Here is an 18622-nt window from a genome sequence, read left to right as displayed (position 1 = left end):
TGAATTTTTGGTGCAGAGGGTAACTGAGTCAAAGTTGTATTCATGTGTCTCTCTGAACAGACCATAAATAAATGCTATCCCTTTTCCTCCCTCTGAGATTTTAATGAATAGGAGAATGAACTACTCCATTTTTCAGAGGAAAATCAGTTTAAGTTGGAATTGTAGATACGAAAAACGTTTTCTTAGGAAAGTTTGAATATACAAGAAAAATTCTTGGAAATAGAATTATATGGGAAGGCATTGTGAAAAAACCTGAAAATGGGGTTAAAAAGATAAGCAAGTATGATTTTTAAAAATTGAAAAAGAAAATAAAGAGTCAGAAAGAGCGGGGAGAAGACAATTAACCCAAAGGGCTTGTAATTTGAATGGTGATTTGGACCTGGTGGGACTAAGCAGCACAGAGCTAGGAGGTGGGCAAGAAGGACATGAATGGAACTAATCAGCCCCTCTATTACAATCAGAAGTTTGGTGTACAGTTGTGGGATGACTCTGCAAGTGAATACTGTAATCATAACCTTGACTATGAACCAAAATTGCACATAATTTAAACTGTCATGTTTATTTAACATTAGACAAACATTTACCAAATACTGCACTGTGCATACAAAGTTTTGTTAAAAAAAGGATTCTTACAAAAAAGTACAATTTAAGCATCACACATATCAAATAAAGGTAAATGATATAACAAAACTGGTGCACAAGATTTGCAACGTAAATGAAAGACTGTTTTGGTGGTTTCGGTGAGCTAGATGGAAGAATTCAGAAGGAGGGAAATGGTTTCCCTAACTCGTGTTCAAAGTTACACTGAGTGGCACACTCCTCTCTCATCTAACAGGACATGCGTATCTATTTAATGGATGTGGTGAGACATATACAAAGCAAAACTCTTCTTCTCTTTTCAAAACAAGAGAGTGATGATTGATAGTCTATTTCTTAGGGTCCTTTTGCAAAGAGTAATGCAATGCTCTTCTTTACTCAACTTTCAAAGATAGACGATCCTAAACAACACTTAACAATGTTCTACAGGCTGATAAAAATCAGTATTCTAAATATGCGAAGCACTCATATATCAATTACTAAAAGACAAATATTATTCTAGAAAAGTGTGAAGAGTAAATTACAGGAAGAAATACCTATCATCAATAAACATTAAACAAATTTAATGGTAAACAAAAAAGTACAAATGAAAATAATATCATGAGTGTCGGGGGTTTTTTTGGACGGCAGGCATTCAGTGTCGTGGTACATGTATACTCATACTCTGCTTCTGTGTGTCATTTGATAAAATATCTCTGGGGTGCAATAATGAGGACAAATACCTATAGAACACTAACTATGCTTTCAGGTCCTATATTATGTTTATTAACTCAATTACACAATAAGCCAATGAGGTAGGTGGAATTATTATTCTCATTTTACAAATAAGAAATTACACCAGGAAAAGGTTAACTAAATTGGTCAAGACTATTTATCCAATTGGTGGCAACAGTGATATTTCCTTTACAATAATAAACATAGGATACGCTGAATTTGGGAGCTTAGAGTTCTAACTTCTGCCACATATTGTACTAAAGCATATGATCATTTTGTCTATAAGTGGTCGCTAAAGTTTCCCAAACAAACCACAGATGTTTTACTTTATTCTTTAAAACTTTCTGGGAGGTGAGAGGATAAAGATGCCAATTATTTTATTTAACAAATGAGTTTATCCTGAGCTTCAATAATTCGTGACCAAAGCCATGGTGTGGTGGAACAAATGATGGCAGAAACATCTCTCCACTTCTTAGACCCTATAGTAGTAAACAGAGGTTTCGTGTAGAATTTCCAATTCCTCTTGTTTTTGAAATGTACATCATTATGTAATAAATCACTAATAAATAATATTAACTATTTATGGATTTACTTTGGGTTGTGAGAAGTGAGCAGCCTGCCCTCAGAAACCCACAGGAGTATTACTGATGGTCAATCTGATTAGTGGTATTTTTTCTAGTTTTGTCTTCAAATCCTACTTACAACATTAGCTTTAGCCTCTGCTTCCAACACTATTACAAGTAGTAAAAACCAAAAAAATGATATTTGACAAAATACTCTGTTAGTTTTCACTAAGCAACATGTTCATTTAATGAATTCACCATATCTCAAAAATTTGTGGAAATTACTGGAATTTTGGAGAGAAATCTAAAAGATATTAAGTCACAGAAAATCTTCATTGAAGAAAGAAACATAAAATAAAGTTTCAAGTAAGACATATAGTGATTTATTAAACCAGGATGTAATGAGACCATTGATTTTTTATATAGAAAGCTCCCATCTGTTTGAGACCAGTTATGTGTGACAAAATGATCTGAAAATATAACCACAGTGATGTTACACAGAACAATGAATAATATCAATGTTTTTATTCGCATCAATTACTCAAAGATCTCTAATAAATATGACCCTAGCATTTCCCTCCTCAGAGAAAAGGAGGAAAAGTGGTAGCTTTTACACAATGGAATCAAATAGGTGCAGTTCTAACTTCCCTTCCCATATCGTGTTTTATAGTGCATTTTATCAATACAATAACTCCACGGTAGAGGTGAAAAAACAAAAGCCATTAAAGCCATCACAGTGTACTGTAGAGTGAGAGTTCTTTAATGAGGCAGACTTTGGTTTAATCCTAGACCTTGCCACTTTGTATTTGTCTAAACTTGGACACATTGTGGGAGTAATAACAGTATCTACCACAGATGGTCGCTGGGTGATGGGGCGCCATGGTGACTGCGGCCTGTGCTGCTGTGCCTGTCACTGAGTAAATAGTTACTATGTATTAGTTCCTACAGTCATTTCTGGTCCCTTCCCTCTTTGTCGGTGACTGTGACCCACAAAGATATAGCACAAAATTCAAGGCTAATTGAATACAGGGAGTTTATTTTCTTGTATAAACCATTTCTCACAACATTTCTTAAATAGGATAATGTTACCCTAGGTAATGTCTCAGTGGCTTTAGGCATCAGTCCATAATTGAATTGAAAGTTACCACAATTTTTAATTTAAGATCTCAATTTAACTTGTTTTCCTTCAAATTCTTCACTGTACCTGGTAATTCATCCTCACAGAGATTGCACACTTAGTCATCTACTGTACGTAACAGTTTTGTCTGATTCATTTTATATCTCTTAAAAATGGCATTCTGTACTGTCATGATGCCCCTTTAAAACTGTCATTTTACCAATGATAGTTGAAAAGCAAAGAAAGAGAAAATAACTTCTAATGCATTCATTACCTGTCAACAGACAGGAATCACAATGACTGATATTGCTGTACGTTCTCTAGGTTTGACCAATTCTGTATTTTTTCAGAGTAAAATGCATATCCAAAAGTGTGTCTTCACTGACATAATATGTTATCAGCCTATCAATTTTAGAATTTTAAATAGTTCTCAATTCACCTTTATATTATCTCAGGCTTTATGAACACATTTCTTTACGCCACTAGGTGCAATTCTGATTATGATGCAAAAAAAATGAAGATAAGAACAAAATGAACGTTAATTTCAATAAAATAAATAAATATATTCCAAAGCAACTATTTTGACCTCAAGTAGCTGGGCATTTTTACCTCATCTACCAGGATAATTTTATATAGATAGTTACAGCTTAAATTCAGGGCAACTTTGGAGAAATGCAAACGATTATAGACTATAACAGTAATTCATGATACATGACCAAGGAATCAGGGAAAAGGAAATATAAATGATGAGATTTCAAGTTCTTAAAATAGAAGACTTAAAAATCACTGTGTTGTTTAAAGTACCAAATTAGGTTATCTAAGCATATATAAATTAAAGAAGTAATTTATTTAAATGTTTCTTCGAAAAATTTCTTTAAGATTCCTGACTTTATGATTCTCAATTAAATGCATGAGATACATAAAAAATATCACAAATGAGTTGATTTAAGGTATTATCTATGCATGAGGTGGAAAAAATTATCTCTGTCTCCTTTTCACCTCTCCATTCATCACTTCTGAGTCTCGGAATATAGTGTTTCAGTTTTAGGTCTTTTAGCATTTCACTTAACAATCAGTAACTCTCAGATTCCCTATTCATCCTTGGAGTAGGGATGACTCAGAGCTGCGTTGGAACCTTGCCTCTTCTCACTGAAAACACTCTCAGGCACACCCCACTTTCATTACTGCTCTAGAAATTGGCCCAAAGAATATAGCAAGGTAATTATTTACCTGTTTTCATGAATGTATGACCCCTGACAGTGGATTGGAGCAAAAACTAGTTCCTACGCTGAAAATATCTAACCAAACACTGATTACTAACATATTTTGAGTTCAGCCATGGTCCTTGGTTTGGAGATGAAAGAAGTATACTTACCATCTTCCCCTTGTATCTCAGTTGGCAAAGCATATTCCCAGGTCCAGTCTAAATGGGAGATTATGAGAAAGGTGGCAGGCCTGGTCTTGGCCACGAGCAGCAGGCCAGCTAGAAATTGGCCTTGCCGGACAAGAAGAAAGACAGTGGCTTGCCTTTCACCTCTTTCCCCAATGTGGCCTTTGAGCCTGCAGTTCCACTAACCAGGAATTCTTAATAGATTATTATGATCAGTGAAGACATAAGGATATGCCCAAGCTAATGACGCAAGGGGATAATTTTTCTCACTTGCCAAAAGGTATTAAAGTGTTACTGGATTTGTTTTACTGAAATATTTTTGCATATTTTAAACTTATTTCAAGTGCTTTCTTTGTCTACCTAGTTACTTCAATGTAATTGGGCTCCAGATTCCTAACTCATCCAAGCTTTTCTGAAACATTACAATTGTCCTAATATAGAGAATAATCTATTGTAGTCTAGGAAATGAAATCAGACTATTTAGCTCAATTGATGTCACACATTGATTATGCTGCAATGTCTTCATATGGGAAGAGTCCGTGAGCTTCACTTAGGTATGTCTATTCCCTTAGTATTGAACTCTTACAATGTTTTTGTCCCGGTACTTAACTCTCTTGGAAGTACTCAAGTGTGTATTTTCTCATGCAAACTTGCATTTTGCATTTAGCAAAAGATTTTCCTAAGCTTCCTTTTGGCCTACTTCATTACTTGGCTTCACTTCACATGTTCTCATTTTTGAATTTGTTATTCTCTGTGGACATCCATCTTCTCTTCAGCAATCAAAATGTTATACATCCCGAAATTACTCATACCATAACCTGCTCATGACCCTACTATTGCTACAGGAATTGCACGGGTGGACCAAACTCATCATGTAACCATCGTTGTACTTATTTCTTCTCAAGTAACTTCAGACCTCATTTTCCTAATATCTAAATTGAACGTTTTCAGATATCATCTCTTCTCTTTCTTAAAAAAAATGTTCTCACTGCCATTGTGTTTATTGTGTTTATTGTCAAGTACTAGCTATAAAGTCACAGCTATCATAGGCTTTTCTATAAAAACAACAAAAAAGATGAAATAGAACCCTCTGACCCAGATTATTTGAATACATTCTATAACATTCTCCTTTTTATGATCTCTATAATTTACAAGAATATGTTCATGCTGTTAATGTTAAATGATTTCTTATTGATTTGGAAATTTATTGTTCGTTTACTTGGCAAAAGGCCAAAGGAAAGGGGGGAATTTAGAGCATTGTGGCAAATGTTACTTTATCACGTATCTATATTAATAAAATGGGGAATATAGCATCTTATTTTGAAACAAGTTTAAAAGCATATCAAATATCTGGCAAGCCACTCCAGGATCCCCACTCCTATTGAACTACTCTAATAAAATCTCATCTTTCAAACAGAAAGAAGGCTCAGAAGGTTCTTATTAGCCTCTATTATTAGCCATTGCTAATTCTTCCCTTAGCTCCATGGATAAAGACTGGAGCCTTGTTCATGTGTTTCAAATATAGCTTCTAGTCCTATAGGAGAGTACACAGCTTTCTGGGAACAACACTCAGCCGGCAGTGAGGAATCATCAATGGTTAATTTAGGAAGCCCACCCTAAGCATGTGGAAGTAGCTTCAGGATAAGGCAGGAAGTGGTGTGTATCCAGGTGTTAGGGATGCTTTGCATTCCTACTTTTCAGAAGCTGGGGAAGGAGGGTTTGTGGGCACCCCTTGCTGCATGTTTTCAGTAAGTCCTGGCAAGCACACAGTGTGTAGGCGCAAACTGGGGGAGGAGGCAGTTTGGACCTAAACTGTATATTCAGGGTAAATAGAGGGAAGCAACACTTAAGATTTTATTTGTTATTTCACTGATTTTTAAAAATAATCCCTCCCTTTAATTCTCCTGTCCAGGTGCCCAGATGATAGCATTCCCTTCCCAATGGTCAATGCCTGTGGAAGTAGAGGATTGGGTGCTGGGGTGACTGAACCTGGAGTCAGACTGCTCAGTAACCGAATCCCAGTCTCCTCCCACGGTTGGAGGCCTCGAACGGCGGTTCGACTTCTCCCTGAGAGAGAGGTTCCCTAAGGCGAGCACCTGGCCTTTTCCCCATCGTAGCTGTCAGTCCTCATCCCTCCTCGCTACACTCACCTGATTTTTGGACCGCGGTTTGAGAAGGCTGGTTCTGTAGATACCTCATAATGATTTTCCTAAGGTGGCAGACACACTGAGTTGGTGATTTTTGTAATTGGCTGATTTGAAAGAACGAGAGTGCATCTAATTAAAACACATTTATTGAAGACCGACTTGATGCGGAGCGATGAGGATTCAATGAAAAACCTCATGGACAAAGATTCTGCTTTCCTGGAGCTTATTATGTTCAGGTGGGATTAAAAGTTATACCCAGCTCAGCACGAAGACTGCTTGAAGTTCACTTAAACAGCGCGGTTTTCTGGAGGGTTATTGTAAGCTGGCCTCAGTTCTCCGCGGACAAAATTTGAAAGAATATAAATTGCACAGCAGCGAATCGGGGGAGGCGTCACTTGGGGTGGCGTCTATTAGAGTCAATACGGTGGAACCAAGGGACTTAACTGGAGCCTGAAAACTTCCAGCCAAACTCAGACTACAACCCCCCCACCCTTCACCTCCTCCCCTCCGAGCAGTCAGGGCCGCCAAAGGAGAGCTGTCCAAGGAGTATTCCTGGGAGGCAAGGGGGCTCGGAGACAGCGGACTCCGCCTTCTTTCCCCGTTCCCCGCAACCCTGTCATGGGCTTTGCCCTGGAGCGTTTCGCCGAAGCCGTGGACCCGGATTTCGAGTGCAAGCTGTGCAGCCAGGTGCTGGAGGAGCCCCTGTGCACGCCTTGCGGGCACGTCTTCTGCGCCAGCTGCCTGCTGCCCTGGGCAGCGCGGTGGCGCCGGTGCCCGCTGCAGTGCCAGCCCTTGGTTCCCGGCGAGCTGTACCGGGTGCTGCCTCTGCGCAGCCTCATCCGCAAGCTGCGCATCCGGTGTGACTACCGCGCTCGCGGCTGCGGCCGCTCGATCCCACTGCAGGAGCTGGCGGCGCACGTCGAGCACTGCGACTTCGGCCCTTCCTGCCGCCGCCGCCGCTGGGGCTACGCCTCGGGGCCCGGCGGCCGCGGAGGCCGGGACGTGCCCGCGCGGGGGTGCTGCGGCGCGGCGCCCAGGGCCGCCCGGGACGGGAGCGCGCACGGGGGGCTGCGGGGCGGCCGCTGCGGGAGCGTGCGGGGGCCCGGGACTCGAGTGCTGGCCTGGAGGCGGCGCGAGAAGGCGCTGCAGGGCGAGGTGCAGCTCACTGCCCGCAGGTACCAGGAGAAGTTCACGCAGTACATGGCTCACGTCCGCAACTTCGCCAGGGACCTGAACGGCGGCCACGGCCCGGTAAGCGCAGAGGGGCCGGGCACCCGGGGAGTGATCGATTGGGGTGGGAAGGGGAACGGTTCTATCCGTCCTTCAGGATTCCCTGGAAGGTGATAGACCCTTCCTTATCGTGCAGTAGGGAGCACCCACCCGTCCTGATCTTACTGTACTGTCATTTAGCTTTCGGATGTTTTAGTAATGCCGTTAACAAGGATCGCTCCCTCTCCGCTCATGTTAGGATCGTCACGAGTTAAACAGTTCCAATTCCAACTTTTCCACGAAGAAGGATGAATTAAGGAAACTCATTTTCTCACCCAGAGACTTGCTGCCCGTCTTTCAATCTCCTGCCTACCTATACTTTGTACCTTGGCTCATACCTGAAGGCAGAGGAAGATAAGCCAGGAAGCAGTGTCCTCTCCGACCTTGCCTCCCCTCTGCGCTGGACCAGCATCCAGGTGGCCTCGTCAGACCCACACCTTTGGCTCTGCATGACTTAGTTGCCCCTGTTAGACTGCCCATATGGGCCACCTTCTTCTACTCGGTGCAGGAATTGTCAGAGATGCGGGGAATTAGAGTTAAAAGTTAAGAGATGAAATATTTTTTGGATCTGCAGAGTTATTTCCATCACTCTGACCTTCCCTAAATAGCCCTTACCTGCCTTCGTGTTTCATTATTGGTCGAGTGTGCATGTGTGGCTTGGGGAACCAGGTCTGACAGCAGCCACAGCCGTCTGCGGTCAGAGAAGCCCCGGGACAGAGCCTGTTTTCCTTCTTTGTCGAAGCCGCTGGCCCCGAACCGTGCTCACGGACGGCCCGCTTTCAGACCGAATAAACAAGCCTCTTTGCAGCACCCCTCGTGAAGAGGCTTGTTGCTAATGCTGTTACTTCTCTTCTGGAGCACTTCTGCACAGTGTTTGACGTTGTTGGTCGCTGCCATGGTGAGCAGGGGTTTAGCAGAACTTGCACTCCATTCAAGGAGCTGTTTCCATTCTTCAGCGTCCTGGGGAGGAGCAACCCAGGATGATTCCCTTTTGGGACTGCCTCCAACTCAAGCATGGGATTAAGACGCTTCTGGCCTTGAAAGCTGAAATGCGAGGGGCTAAAATGTTCCTACTCTGATGCACGGAAGCATACTGCTTGTTAAAAGACTGGGTGCTCTAATTCTCTCTCTATCCTGTTTTATACAGGTAAACTTATAAAATGCGAAGAGCCAAGAGAGAAGCACAGAAACACGCTCTGTAGTGCCAGTTCAGGTTTCAAGTTCTTAGGGACACCTTGGCGGATGGAAAAGAGCAACAGCTAGAATTATATGAGAGGTGTCATTCAACAAGTCAAGCTGTTGTTCTGAGGAGTGAGGAAAAACTGCCGGCCCGTGATTTGCAGACTTAATTATCAGAGAGCTGCTCTGTGCTCCTCAGAACTGTTTTCACACGACCAGTAGGGGCTGCTGTGTGCACTGCTGAGGAAAAGCTCCTGGGAAAAGGTGGTGGTGTGATGGTAGCAGTGGTGATGATGCTCCTGAGGTTTTTATCATTCAGAAGTAACTACCAAATGTATAATATCCTAGGACAGGTAATAGTGTCCGCAGTCGAAAATAAAACCCGTCTAGTCCGGCACTATTTTATCTTGTTTTTAGATCGGTCTTTACCAATAAACAGGGTGTAGGTCAATGTCTTACGTGTTTGACTCTGGTTTGGCCACTGGCAGAGAAATACGACTTTACTGGGCAAATATTCTGTTTTCTAAAAATCCCTCAGGAGTTATGCAAAACCAGATAAGAATATTTACAATTAGGATAACTAATCGGTCAGACCTACATTAAAGTGGTAACCCCAATAGTACAGTTGAACAACATTTATAAGTAGTTAACTATGCCTTAAGACTTTCCGAAGTGAAATTGTTACATAAAATAATTCTCAGATTCTTTCACAGTGTAGTTTACTCCTCTGTAATAAGGGGAAAGAATAAGAATAGCTACAGAGCTAAACCAGAAATCTGTTTTAAATCACAGTGAAGTCAGAATTAGATGATGAACACATTAGTGTAGAAGCTGCATGTGTAAAATGCAATGCCATTTAGTAGAAAATAGGATTTTTTTTCACAAGCATGGTTGTTCCCTTCAAATACATAACTTTCAAAGTTAGTTTAGGAAGAAAGTAACCTTCTCTCCAATTCAACCATTCTTTATTTTAAGGATTTCCTCTTTCCAAATGTTAATTTATTTACAAGAAAAACATTACTCTAGCATTTATTTTTTAAAATACTTTTACTTAATTTGTTCTTTTATCCCCTTTCTTCCAGGATGGAGAATATAAACCATTCACCATTGTCTTAGAGAGACAAAATGACACTCTGGGATTTAATATTATAGGAGGTCGACCAAATCAGGTAACCTACCTTGTTAATGCATAGCTCACTCTTTGCGTATAAAATAATTGAAAACTTAGCTTTCACTTGTAGATTTTGAGTAAGAAAAACAAGTGATTTGATCTTTAAAATCATGCCTGTAATCAAATAGTTTCCTTAATGCAAATATTGCAGTATATACATATATATTTTTTGACAAAAACAAAAGAAAACAATAGCTAAAAATCTTGTTTCTCTTTGCTAATGAAAAAAAAAGCACCTATCATGTTTTATCTATATTGTATAACCCCATTGACAAATTCCTTAAACAAACCTATTTCACATAATGTGTATGGGCAATTTCTGTTTATTAATATTAGGCAATTGTATTGCCTGCTGTACCTTCTATTTATTATGTTAAATTGGTCAGTTTTCAGATATTACACAGACCAGGCCGTATGTAACATATGTTGAATGAATAAAGGAAGAGTTAAATAAGTTTTGAAATAAAGAGTTATTGTTTTCACAACCACCTAGGAAATGCCATGTTGAAGGAGAAGAGTAGATTTGAAATATTTTTGGCTCCCCAAATCAAATCCTTTATTTAATCAAATGCACAATACTTTCTACACTGATGCCAATTGTTTTCAAAATGCATGGGTTATAACTTACACTGTGCACTGCAGTTGCAAAGTTCTGTTATGTCCTTTAAATGCTGCATCAACTTAATCTTCACCATAACCAGGAAAAAGGGGTGAAGTCTTTAAAAAAATCATGTTCTTTAGCTTTCCCCGTAAGCTGCCATGAAATTTCTGCATCCTGTATTGCAGATGTTGTCTTGGAGTTGCTGGCCATGTGCTCTGTTTAGGTCGGGATGGCAGTGACATATTTCTTCTGTGTTTAGTGTTTCAAAAACCTAGCAACTAATGACTGCTTGGCTTCTGTTTCTAGAACAGCCCCCACTTACTATGGAAAATATGGATGTCTTTTTCATCATATCATTTTTGTTTCATTTTCCCCTAAGGAATGTTGTTATAAATGCCAGTTAGGTGTTTGACATTTAGATGACATTGGCCAATTTTTAGAGCCTCTTAAAATGCATGTTAAGGAAGGCTAATTAAGGAGAAATAATTTTATTTAAACTGCTATGAGGTAAAATGACATTTAAAATTATACAACATATTATTATAGGATACTGAGCATTTTTCCTAAATAAGTTTTTTTAATGTCATTGGCTTCCTGAGACTGGCTAAAATGTCTACTTTTACCATATCAGCTATGTGTTTGAGGTTTAACTAGTCATTGGGCTCAGTCCACCTGGAAATGTGTAAAGATTAGCTTTGAGTAGGTTCTCTTGCAGTTCAGAGTTGATCTTTTGGGATTTCACACTTGAGCAAGCTCCCAGTCTTCCCTGGGACAGGGAACAGAGCTATATTTCCAAATCTGTCACATCCTGTTTTGAAAATAGGTTATATTTTCAAAATTACATCTCAAACCAATTATGTAGTGAGGCTGGGTATCCTTTTTGTTTTCTTTAACTTGTAACCCTTTTTAATTGCACCCGTCTTTAGAAGTGAGACGTTTTATAAAGCATGCATGCCCTTTCCCCATAGCTTCTTATGTATATGCAGAAACACGAGGTAAACAGGGAATCTGGTAAAGATGCTGCACTTGTTCTTTAGAGCTGCCATCTTGACTAATGACTGGGGTTAAGTTAAAATTCAGTGTCAAATCCTCAACTGAAAAAGATAGTTTCATGTTAAGGAGGATTGAGAGTGTGACATTTACTAAATTGTCCTTGATCCAACTTAAAATTTTGTTTATATCTTTCTTCCTGCTAATGGTTATGTTTTTTTAATAAAATAATCAGGAAGAAATATCAACAGAAGGAATTTATGTTTCAAAAATTTTGGAAAATGGACCTGCAGACAGAGCAGATGGCCTGGAGATTCACGATAAAATCATTGAGGTAAGACAATACCAAAACACAAAGATGATTCATGGAAGAAACATTTGGACATTTTCAATTTCTAAACGTATTGGTTTATCTGGGTGGGGTTCTTATTAGCATGTATATCTAACTAGAGTATATAGTATGTATCTCACCCATACCAATTATTAGATATTGGAAGAAGATATAATTCACCCCAAGTGTCTAAATGTATTAATGAATATCTGTTTTAATAATTGTCTCTCCTCATTAACTGTGATGGTAGTTATGTGATCATTAAGGGGTTAATTTTTATAACATTTCAAAAAAGGGATAATCTCTGCTGAAGGACATTTTTGATAAGGAAATATTACTGTTTTTAAACTTAATATTAGTATATTATTAGTATAGTAAATTACACTAATAATTTCAAACTCTACATATACTAATTATAACATTAGTATAAAAGAAACATAACAGTTCTTTTACTATTTTTTAGTTTAATATGGTTATCATCTTCATGTCTTTTTTACATGAATAAAAGGAAGCAGCTCTTTTTTTCCTATTGCCTAAACCTGGTGAGAAATCTTCATTTTTCTCTAGGGCACATTGTAGCTGTATTGTTGTATATGGGATTAGCAAAGTTAATACTTTCAAGTTAGTGAAATTTGGGCTATGATAATAGAATCTTGAGTCAGTGCCATTTACCACATCAGTGTTTTGAAATTTTAACTGGCTGAGATAGTATTATTTAGTGTTACTGTAAATGATTAGGGTATTTTTGTCAATGGAGTTTTCTCCAATGTATATGAAATTTGTAAGGTGTATTTGACTCCACTGTACTTCTGGGAAAATGCTATTCATTCTAGATTCTATAATTAGTAGTGTTAACCTTCTGAATATTTATATAAACTATCTTGATGGAGAGTGTTTTTCTTTATTAAACTCAGTAAAGTTTTAGATCTTCATTCATCATTTGTTTATTTTTTAAAAAGTTGAATTTTGAATCATTTGACCTAGGATGGGGTAAACAGTATAGAAGAGCCAATAGTTTTCTGTTTTGGAAGAAGAGAACTCATAACATTTATAAATTAGCTGAATAGGCACTTTGAGGAAGAGAGAAGAGATGCCTTGGCTGAAAAACTGTGCTTTTTGTCTGCAGAGGCCCTAGTGGCATGATTCTCCCCTTCCAGTTATGCAGCCAAGAAAAGAGAGGCCCGCTTTCACTGGCGCTATCCAGGTTGTCTGGACAGTTTGCCCAGTGGCAACATTTGTATTACAGTTTCTAAAGTTAGAATTTTTCTATTTCTACTTGTCTTTGTGCAGTACAAGTAAAAGGGGCAACATAGCAAAAAATTGTCCTTTTTTTTCTGCCTTTTCTCTAAAGCCTTTTGGTTTTTCCATTTAATTGGATTTACATTTCCATTTAACTGCCTGCATTTGGTACTGTTAGAAAGGCTGTTGGAACTGAATACAATTAGTGCACACATACACACAGCAGAAACACATACTAGGGATTTAGAAAATAATTTATTTTAGCTAGGTAACAATGTTATACATGCTTTATTAATGTTGCATTAAAAAAGAGGAGGAATAATTTGTCTTTTATATTGTGACATAGCACTTTTGTTTAACATTTATTGGTTTTATTAATGTAAAGAGGTAATGTTATAAAGAATATGGTTGATAAATGAAGTGCATCTAGACATCGATCTAATGCTATTATTAGTATATGTCAAAATAAGCTTATTTAAATCATATAAGACAATGATCAAGGATATCAACCATGAAAATCTAAGTTATGATTTATGACTAGCTGTTACAGTAGTATTATTTCACCTTGATGTGCACGTATTAGATAATAGTGAGAGGTTGAAATTTACTTCATTGATAGAACTGATCAATGTGTATTTTATGCCAGGGCATACTGGTAATATGCATATTTTTGTTATGGTTCTAGAATAGATTCATGTGACCACATTTGCAGTTAAGAAGTAAGTTAGATGATATGTATATTTCTGGAATGTTGTCTGTTAAATAGCATGAAATATTTTGGAAGGAAGATTATTAGAACAAAATCTCACATATTTAGTCATTCAGTGATGCCATTAGCTTTTTTTTTTAAGACTTTATTTATTTATTTTCAGAGAGAGGAGAAGGGAGGGAGAGAGGGAGAGAAACACTGATGTATGAGGGAAACATCAATCCATTGTGCCTCTCACATGCCCCCAACTGGGGACCTGGCCCGCAACCCAGGCATGTGCCCTGACAGGGAATTAAACCTGTTACTTTTTGGTTTGCAGGGTGGCGGTGCTCAATCCACTGAGCCACACCAGCCAGGGCACCGTCAGCTTTTAAAAGTAAATAGATATTTGTGTGACTTTATTTAACACATATATTTAAACAAGTAGCATATGTGTGCAAAAGATCCATATATACCAATTAAAGTTAGAAATATTCAATGCTAAGAAATATTAGATGAGCTAGAATATTTTAGCTTCTCTGCTGCTGCAGTACCAGTCAACTTTCCATGTTTTATAGTAGTAGGAGGCTGATAAGACATATATTAATTAATTTAAAATATGCAGAAGAAGAAAAAGAGTTTTAAAATAATTTCTTTTCCACTTCTTGTGCTCAATGATTTGTTTACTGAACTCATTTGAATTTAAAACCATGCTGATTTAAACCTGGTGCAACAAATGAGTTTGTTAGCAGTATAAAGTGTACCAATAGGTCATATATTATGAAACAACTCATACAACCCACCTGCCACAGTCTGACACATTACTAAGTGCTTTGAATTCAGTGATATATGGCTGAAATAAAAAAGCAACTGCCTAACAGTTTCTTTTTTATTACAATCAAGATATGCTAAAAATATTTTGGCAAGTTAATTGCTCACAGCACGCAGTACCACATTTGAATTGTTCTTATCAAATAAAAAATTTTCTTAAATCATTCAGTTGAAGGAGAAAATAGATATGCTATTAAAGATTTGGTTCTATTGATTAAAGAGATTTTACTAATTCTCATAAAAATACTAGATATAATTTTGCCAAAGTTTAGCAAAAGCTTACAGTTCCCAAAATAGCATTTGAAACATTCTGCTTTCCACTGAAACTGATCAAATAAATGCAAGAATTATAACAGAAAAAATCATAGTCATGAGGTATTCTGTTGTATTTCTCACATAATACAAGGAAAATTCAGTCTTGGAGTCAGTTCTATTAGAAACTGTTTATCACTTTCTAGGTGTTTAAACATCTACATTCATTAAAATAGTTATGTGTGTAGGTTCAGAAAAGAAATCAGTTGTGATATCTGAGTTACGCCATTAGGTGCTGAAGTATCACTGGAGACTGAACAGGCAGAAGATATTTTTCAAGGCTTTTTGAAACATCATAGAAGTTTACTTAGAGTAGGAATTCACCAGAGTGCACATCCAAATAAAAACTGTTTCTACCCCTTCCAGACTCAAAAGAACCCCAGAAGATCCTTGATACTATCAGAGGCTTAGGCACAATTCTCTAAGAGGTGGATGCCATTACTGTGGTTATCATCACGTTAGATGCCTGAGGGCAGGGAGTTGAGCATCAGGGTTCACTGCTGCTGTCAGCAACTCTTCCTCCGTTATCATTTCTGTGATGCTGACAGCAGGCCCTGAAATCATAACCCCAGAGTGGCAAAGTGAATAGGAGGGTGGATAGTCATTTACAGGTCTTGGTTCACACGTTCTTCTCCTTACCCCTCCCCCACTCCCCGCCAAGGCTGCGTGGCAGGAGTCTCCACACTTCTCCAGCCTCCGGAGACCAGGGAGTGAGGGTGGGGGTCCGTGCAGTTTATGAGTAGAATAGTTTGGAGCAGAAAGCAGACTTTTTATTAGTGTGCATATTAAAATCCCTTCTGTTTATTTAGCTTGAAATCATGATGAAATGTAGGACACAAGGCCTTTTCATTTATTTTAGAAAGAGTTCCCACATTGAACAATGTCAGGGCAGCACTTTCTAGAAAGTGCTGAGTTAAGTAGTAGCAGGAAGAACTTTACAAAAGTAATGTCTCAACAAAAATTTCTTAACTATTTCAGACTGCTACACTTTTTTTTTTTCTGGAAGCTTCTACCTTCCACCTTTGATGCCATCACTCTGCACTGCTATAGTAAAAATCTTTGCCGGTTATCAAGTTTATTTGCCTAAGGCTCTGCACAGTTCCATTACAGCTGTTAATGCCGGAAATTTAAATAAGATCGGAGCTGAACATTCAGGAATGCTGTTGAAGCAGATCTGCAATGCGCTATGTGCCCGATGGCGCAGTGGCCCTTGTACCTCACAGAACAGCCTTGTTAATTTGTGCGTGTGAAAAAGCATCTACAAGTTTTGTAGATCACTTGTAAGTCTGGTGGGCCATTCGTTTTTTGACAAATTTCTAGTAATTCAAACACATCACTGAAGTCTTCAAAAAAATCATTTTACATTTTAAAGGTGTATTTTAAGTGTTCAAAAACATTGATTGATTGAAAGAATTAAGAAAGAACTAAAAGCAGTCGTGTTAATGCAAGTAAAGAATCACATTGTAATGAGGTCTGTAATCATGGTTAAACGTTACTTAAGTTGAATGTAGTTTTAACATCATGATATAGTTATCATTATATAATTGCATATTTAATGTCCTTTGAAAATTACTGTGGTGTAGTGGGAAGGGCATGAATACTGAAATTGAGGAGATCTGGCTGGAGTTCATCTCCTGCCCCCTGAGGCTGTGTGGCCTTCCGCAAGCCAGCTGTGCCTCAGTTTCTGTGGCGTTCACAGTTACTGTGTACACAAAGTACCTGGCACAGGGCAGGCTCTGGGAACCCACCACTGGGAGCCTGACGTGTCTCCTTCAGCTTATGCAAGTACTTTGTTCTCCAGAGCTCCGAGACCATGGAGGGCTGGGTACTTTCCTTCCTTGGAGAATCCAGGTCACTCTCTCCCAGCTCTCAGTGATTCCCATGTCCATAGACACCACAGTGTGGATGAGCAAATGTAGGAAGCTTTAAGTTGTTCAATTTTCACATACTCATATGTACAGTCGGATGCAAAAAGGGCTATGGGAGAAAACTTTATAATTACACACTCATGATTTAATTCTGTTACTCAACAAGTATTCACTAATTTCCTGTAGGTGCCAGATGGCATAGTGTGTGCTAGGAAGGAGCAATGAGACCCATTGTCTGCCCTCAAGTAACACATATATCTATAGTGGAGTTCCTGTTTTATGCCTGTACGAGGCAGAGCAGGCTATTGTACGAAGCTGCTTCTTCAGTTGTCTCAAACATAAATAGGCATCACCATGCTGTCTTCGTGGAATGACACTGCAGGTTTAATCTAGTTTTCCTGTTCTCCAAGTAGTAGTTCCATTCTTTCGGAGAAATTATGACAGTGGTTAATTTGTAAAATAGAATCTATGGGTATAAGACAGCATCATAGTTTTAGGAAGGGGGACTTTGAACTTGGGTCTCGGCCTTGAGTATGTAGCGAGTTATCTGGCAAAGTTTTCTCAACTTCTCTTATTTTCAGGGTTTTTCGCTTGTTTGTTTGTTTTGCCTGTAACTACACGGGCAACAATAGCTAGTTTCTGGATTTTCTAACTTGATGATCATAGTGTTCTGCCAGTCCACTGAATTTCCATTGTTAATAAATGCAGTTTTATTTTAGCTTACAAGAGAGGCTGGAAAGGTGTTCACACCATTGAGTTTTATTGTGTTAAGCACTGTTTTATCTATTTTAAATTTATGAGAGATGAACTTACGTTTTGGGGGGGGTTGAGTGCTAAGCTTCTGAGAAAGGCAACAGGCCGCACATCTGATTGTGCAGTTTACACACTGCGTAACTGCAGGTGGTGTTCCTGCCAGAGGTCCGACGGTAGTTCCTGCTCTCCGCACTGTTCCGTGCTACAGAATCGCATCAGAATACTTATAACACTGTTTTACCCTGTTTATGTGACATTTTATTTAGGTATAATTGACATACAGCATTATGTTAGTTTCAGGTGCACAACATAATGATTTGGTATCTGTATATATTGTGAAATGATCACATCGCCACAGTAAGTCTATTTTTACAGAATTTATTTTCCCATGATTAGAAGTTTTAAGATCTCCTCTCTTAGCAGCTTTCAAATACACAATACAGAGTTACTAACTGTGGCCGCTAGGCTGTACATCACAGTCATGACTTTTTATGCTGGAAGTTTGCACCTTTTGACCCCCTTCACTCGTTTCTCCCACGCCACCAACTCTGCCTCTGCCAACCACCAATCTGTTCTCTGTATCTATGAGCTTGGTTTTATTGTTTGTTTTATTTTGTTTGATTCCACATGTGAGAAAATACAGTATTTTCTTTCTTGTCAGACTTGTTTCACTTAACATAATGCCCTCAGGGTCCATTCTTGTTGTTGCATATGCCAAGATTTCATTCTTTTTTATGGCTGAATAATATTGCATTGTGTATATATAACACATTTTCTTTGTTTGGTCATCTGTTGATGCACATTTGGGTTATTTCCATGTCTTGGCTATTATAAATAATGCAGCAGTGAACATAGGGGTGCA

At 38.6% G+C, this 18622-nt stretch overlaps 1 protein-coding gene across 1 annotated transcript in view; it reads left to right on the top strand.

Moving 5' to 3' along the window:
- The first annotated feature begins 6869 nt into the window (after positions 1–6869).
- PDZRN4 (PDZ domain containing ring finger 4) overlaps positions 6870–18622 on the top strand; it is a 315710-nt gene continuing 303957 nt past the window's right edge. Inside the window, exons 1-3 of the mRNA XM_045184393.2 lie at positions 6870–7779; positions 10059–10145; positions 11974–12072. Of these exons, the coding sequence (XP_045040328.2) occupies positions 7147–7779; positions 10059–10145; positions 11974–12072 (819 nt within the window). The 5' untranslated portion in view covers positions 6870–7146. The remainder of the gene's footprint in view (positions 7780–10058; positions 10146–11973; positions 12073–18622) is intronic.

This window comes from Desmodus rotundus, chromosome 3 (assembly GCF_022682495.2).
Source record: "Desmodus rotundus isolate HL8 chromosome 3, HLdesRot8A.1, whole genome shotgun sequence".
Classification (NCBI taxonomy): Eukaryota; Metazoa; Chordata; class Mammalia; order Chiroptera; family Phyllostomidae; genus Desmodus; species Desmodus rotundus.
This window is presented reverse-complemented; position numbering and strand designations above follow the sequence as displayed.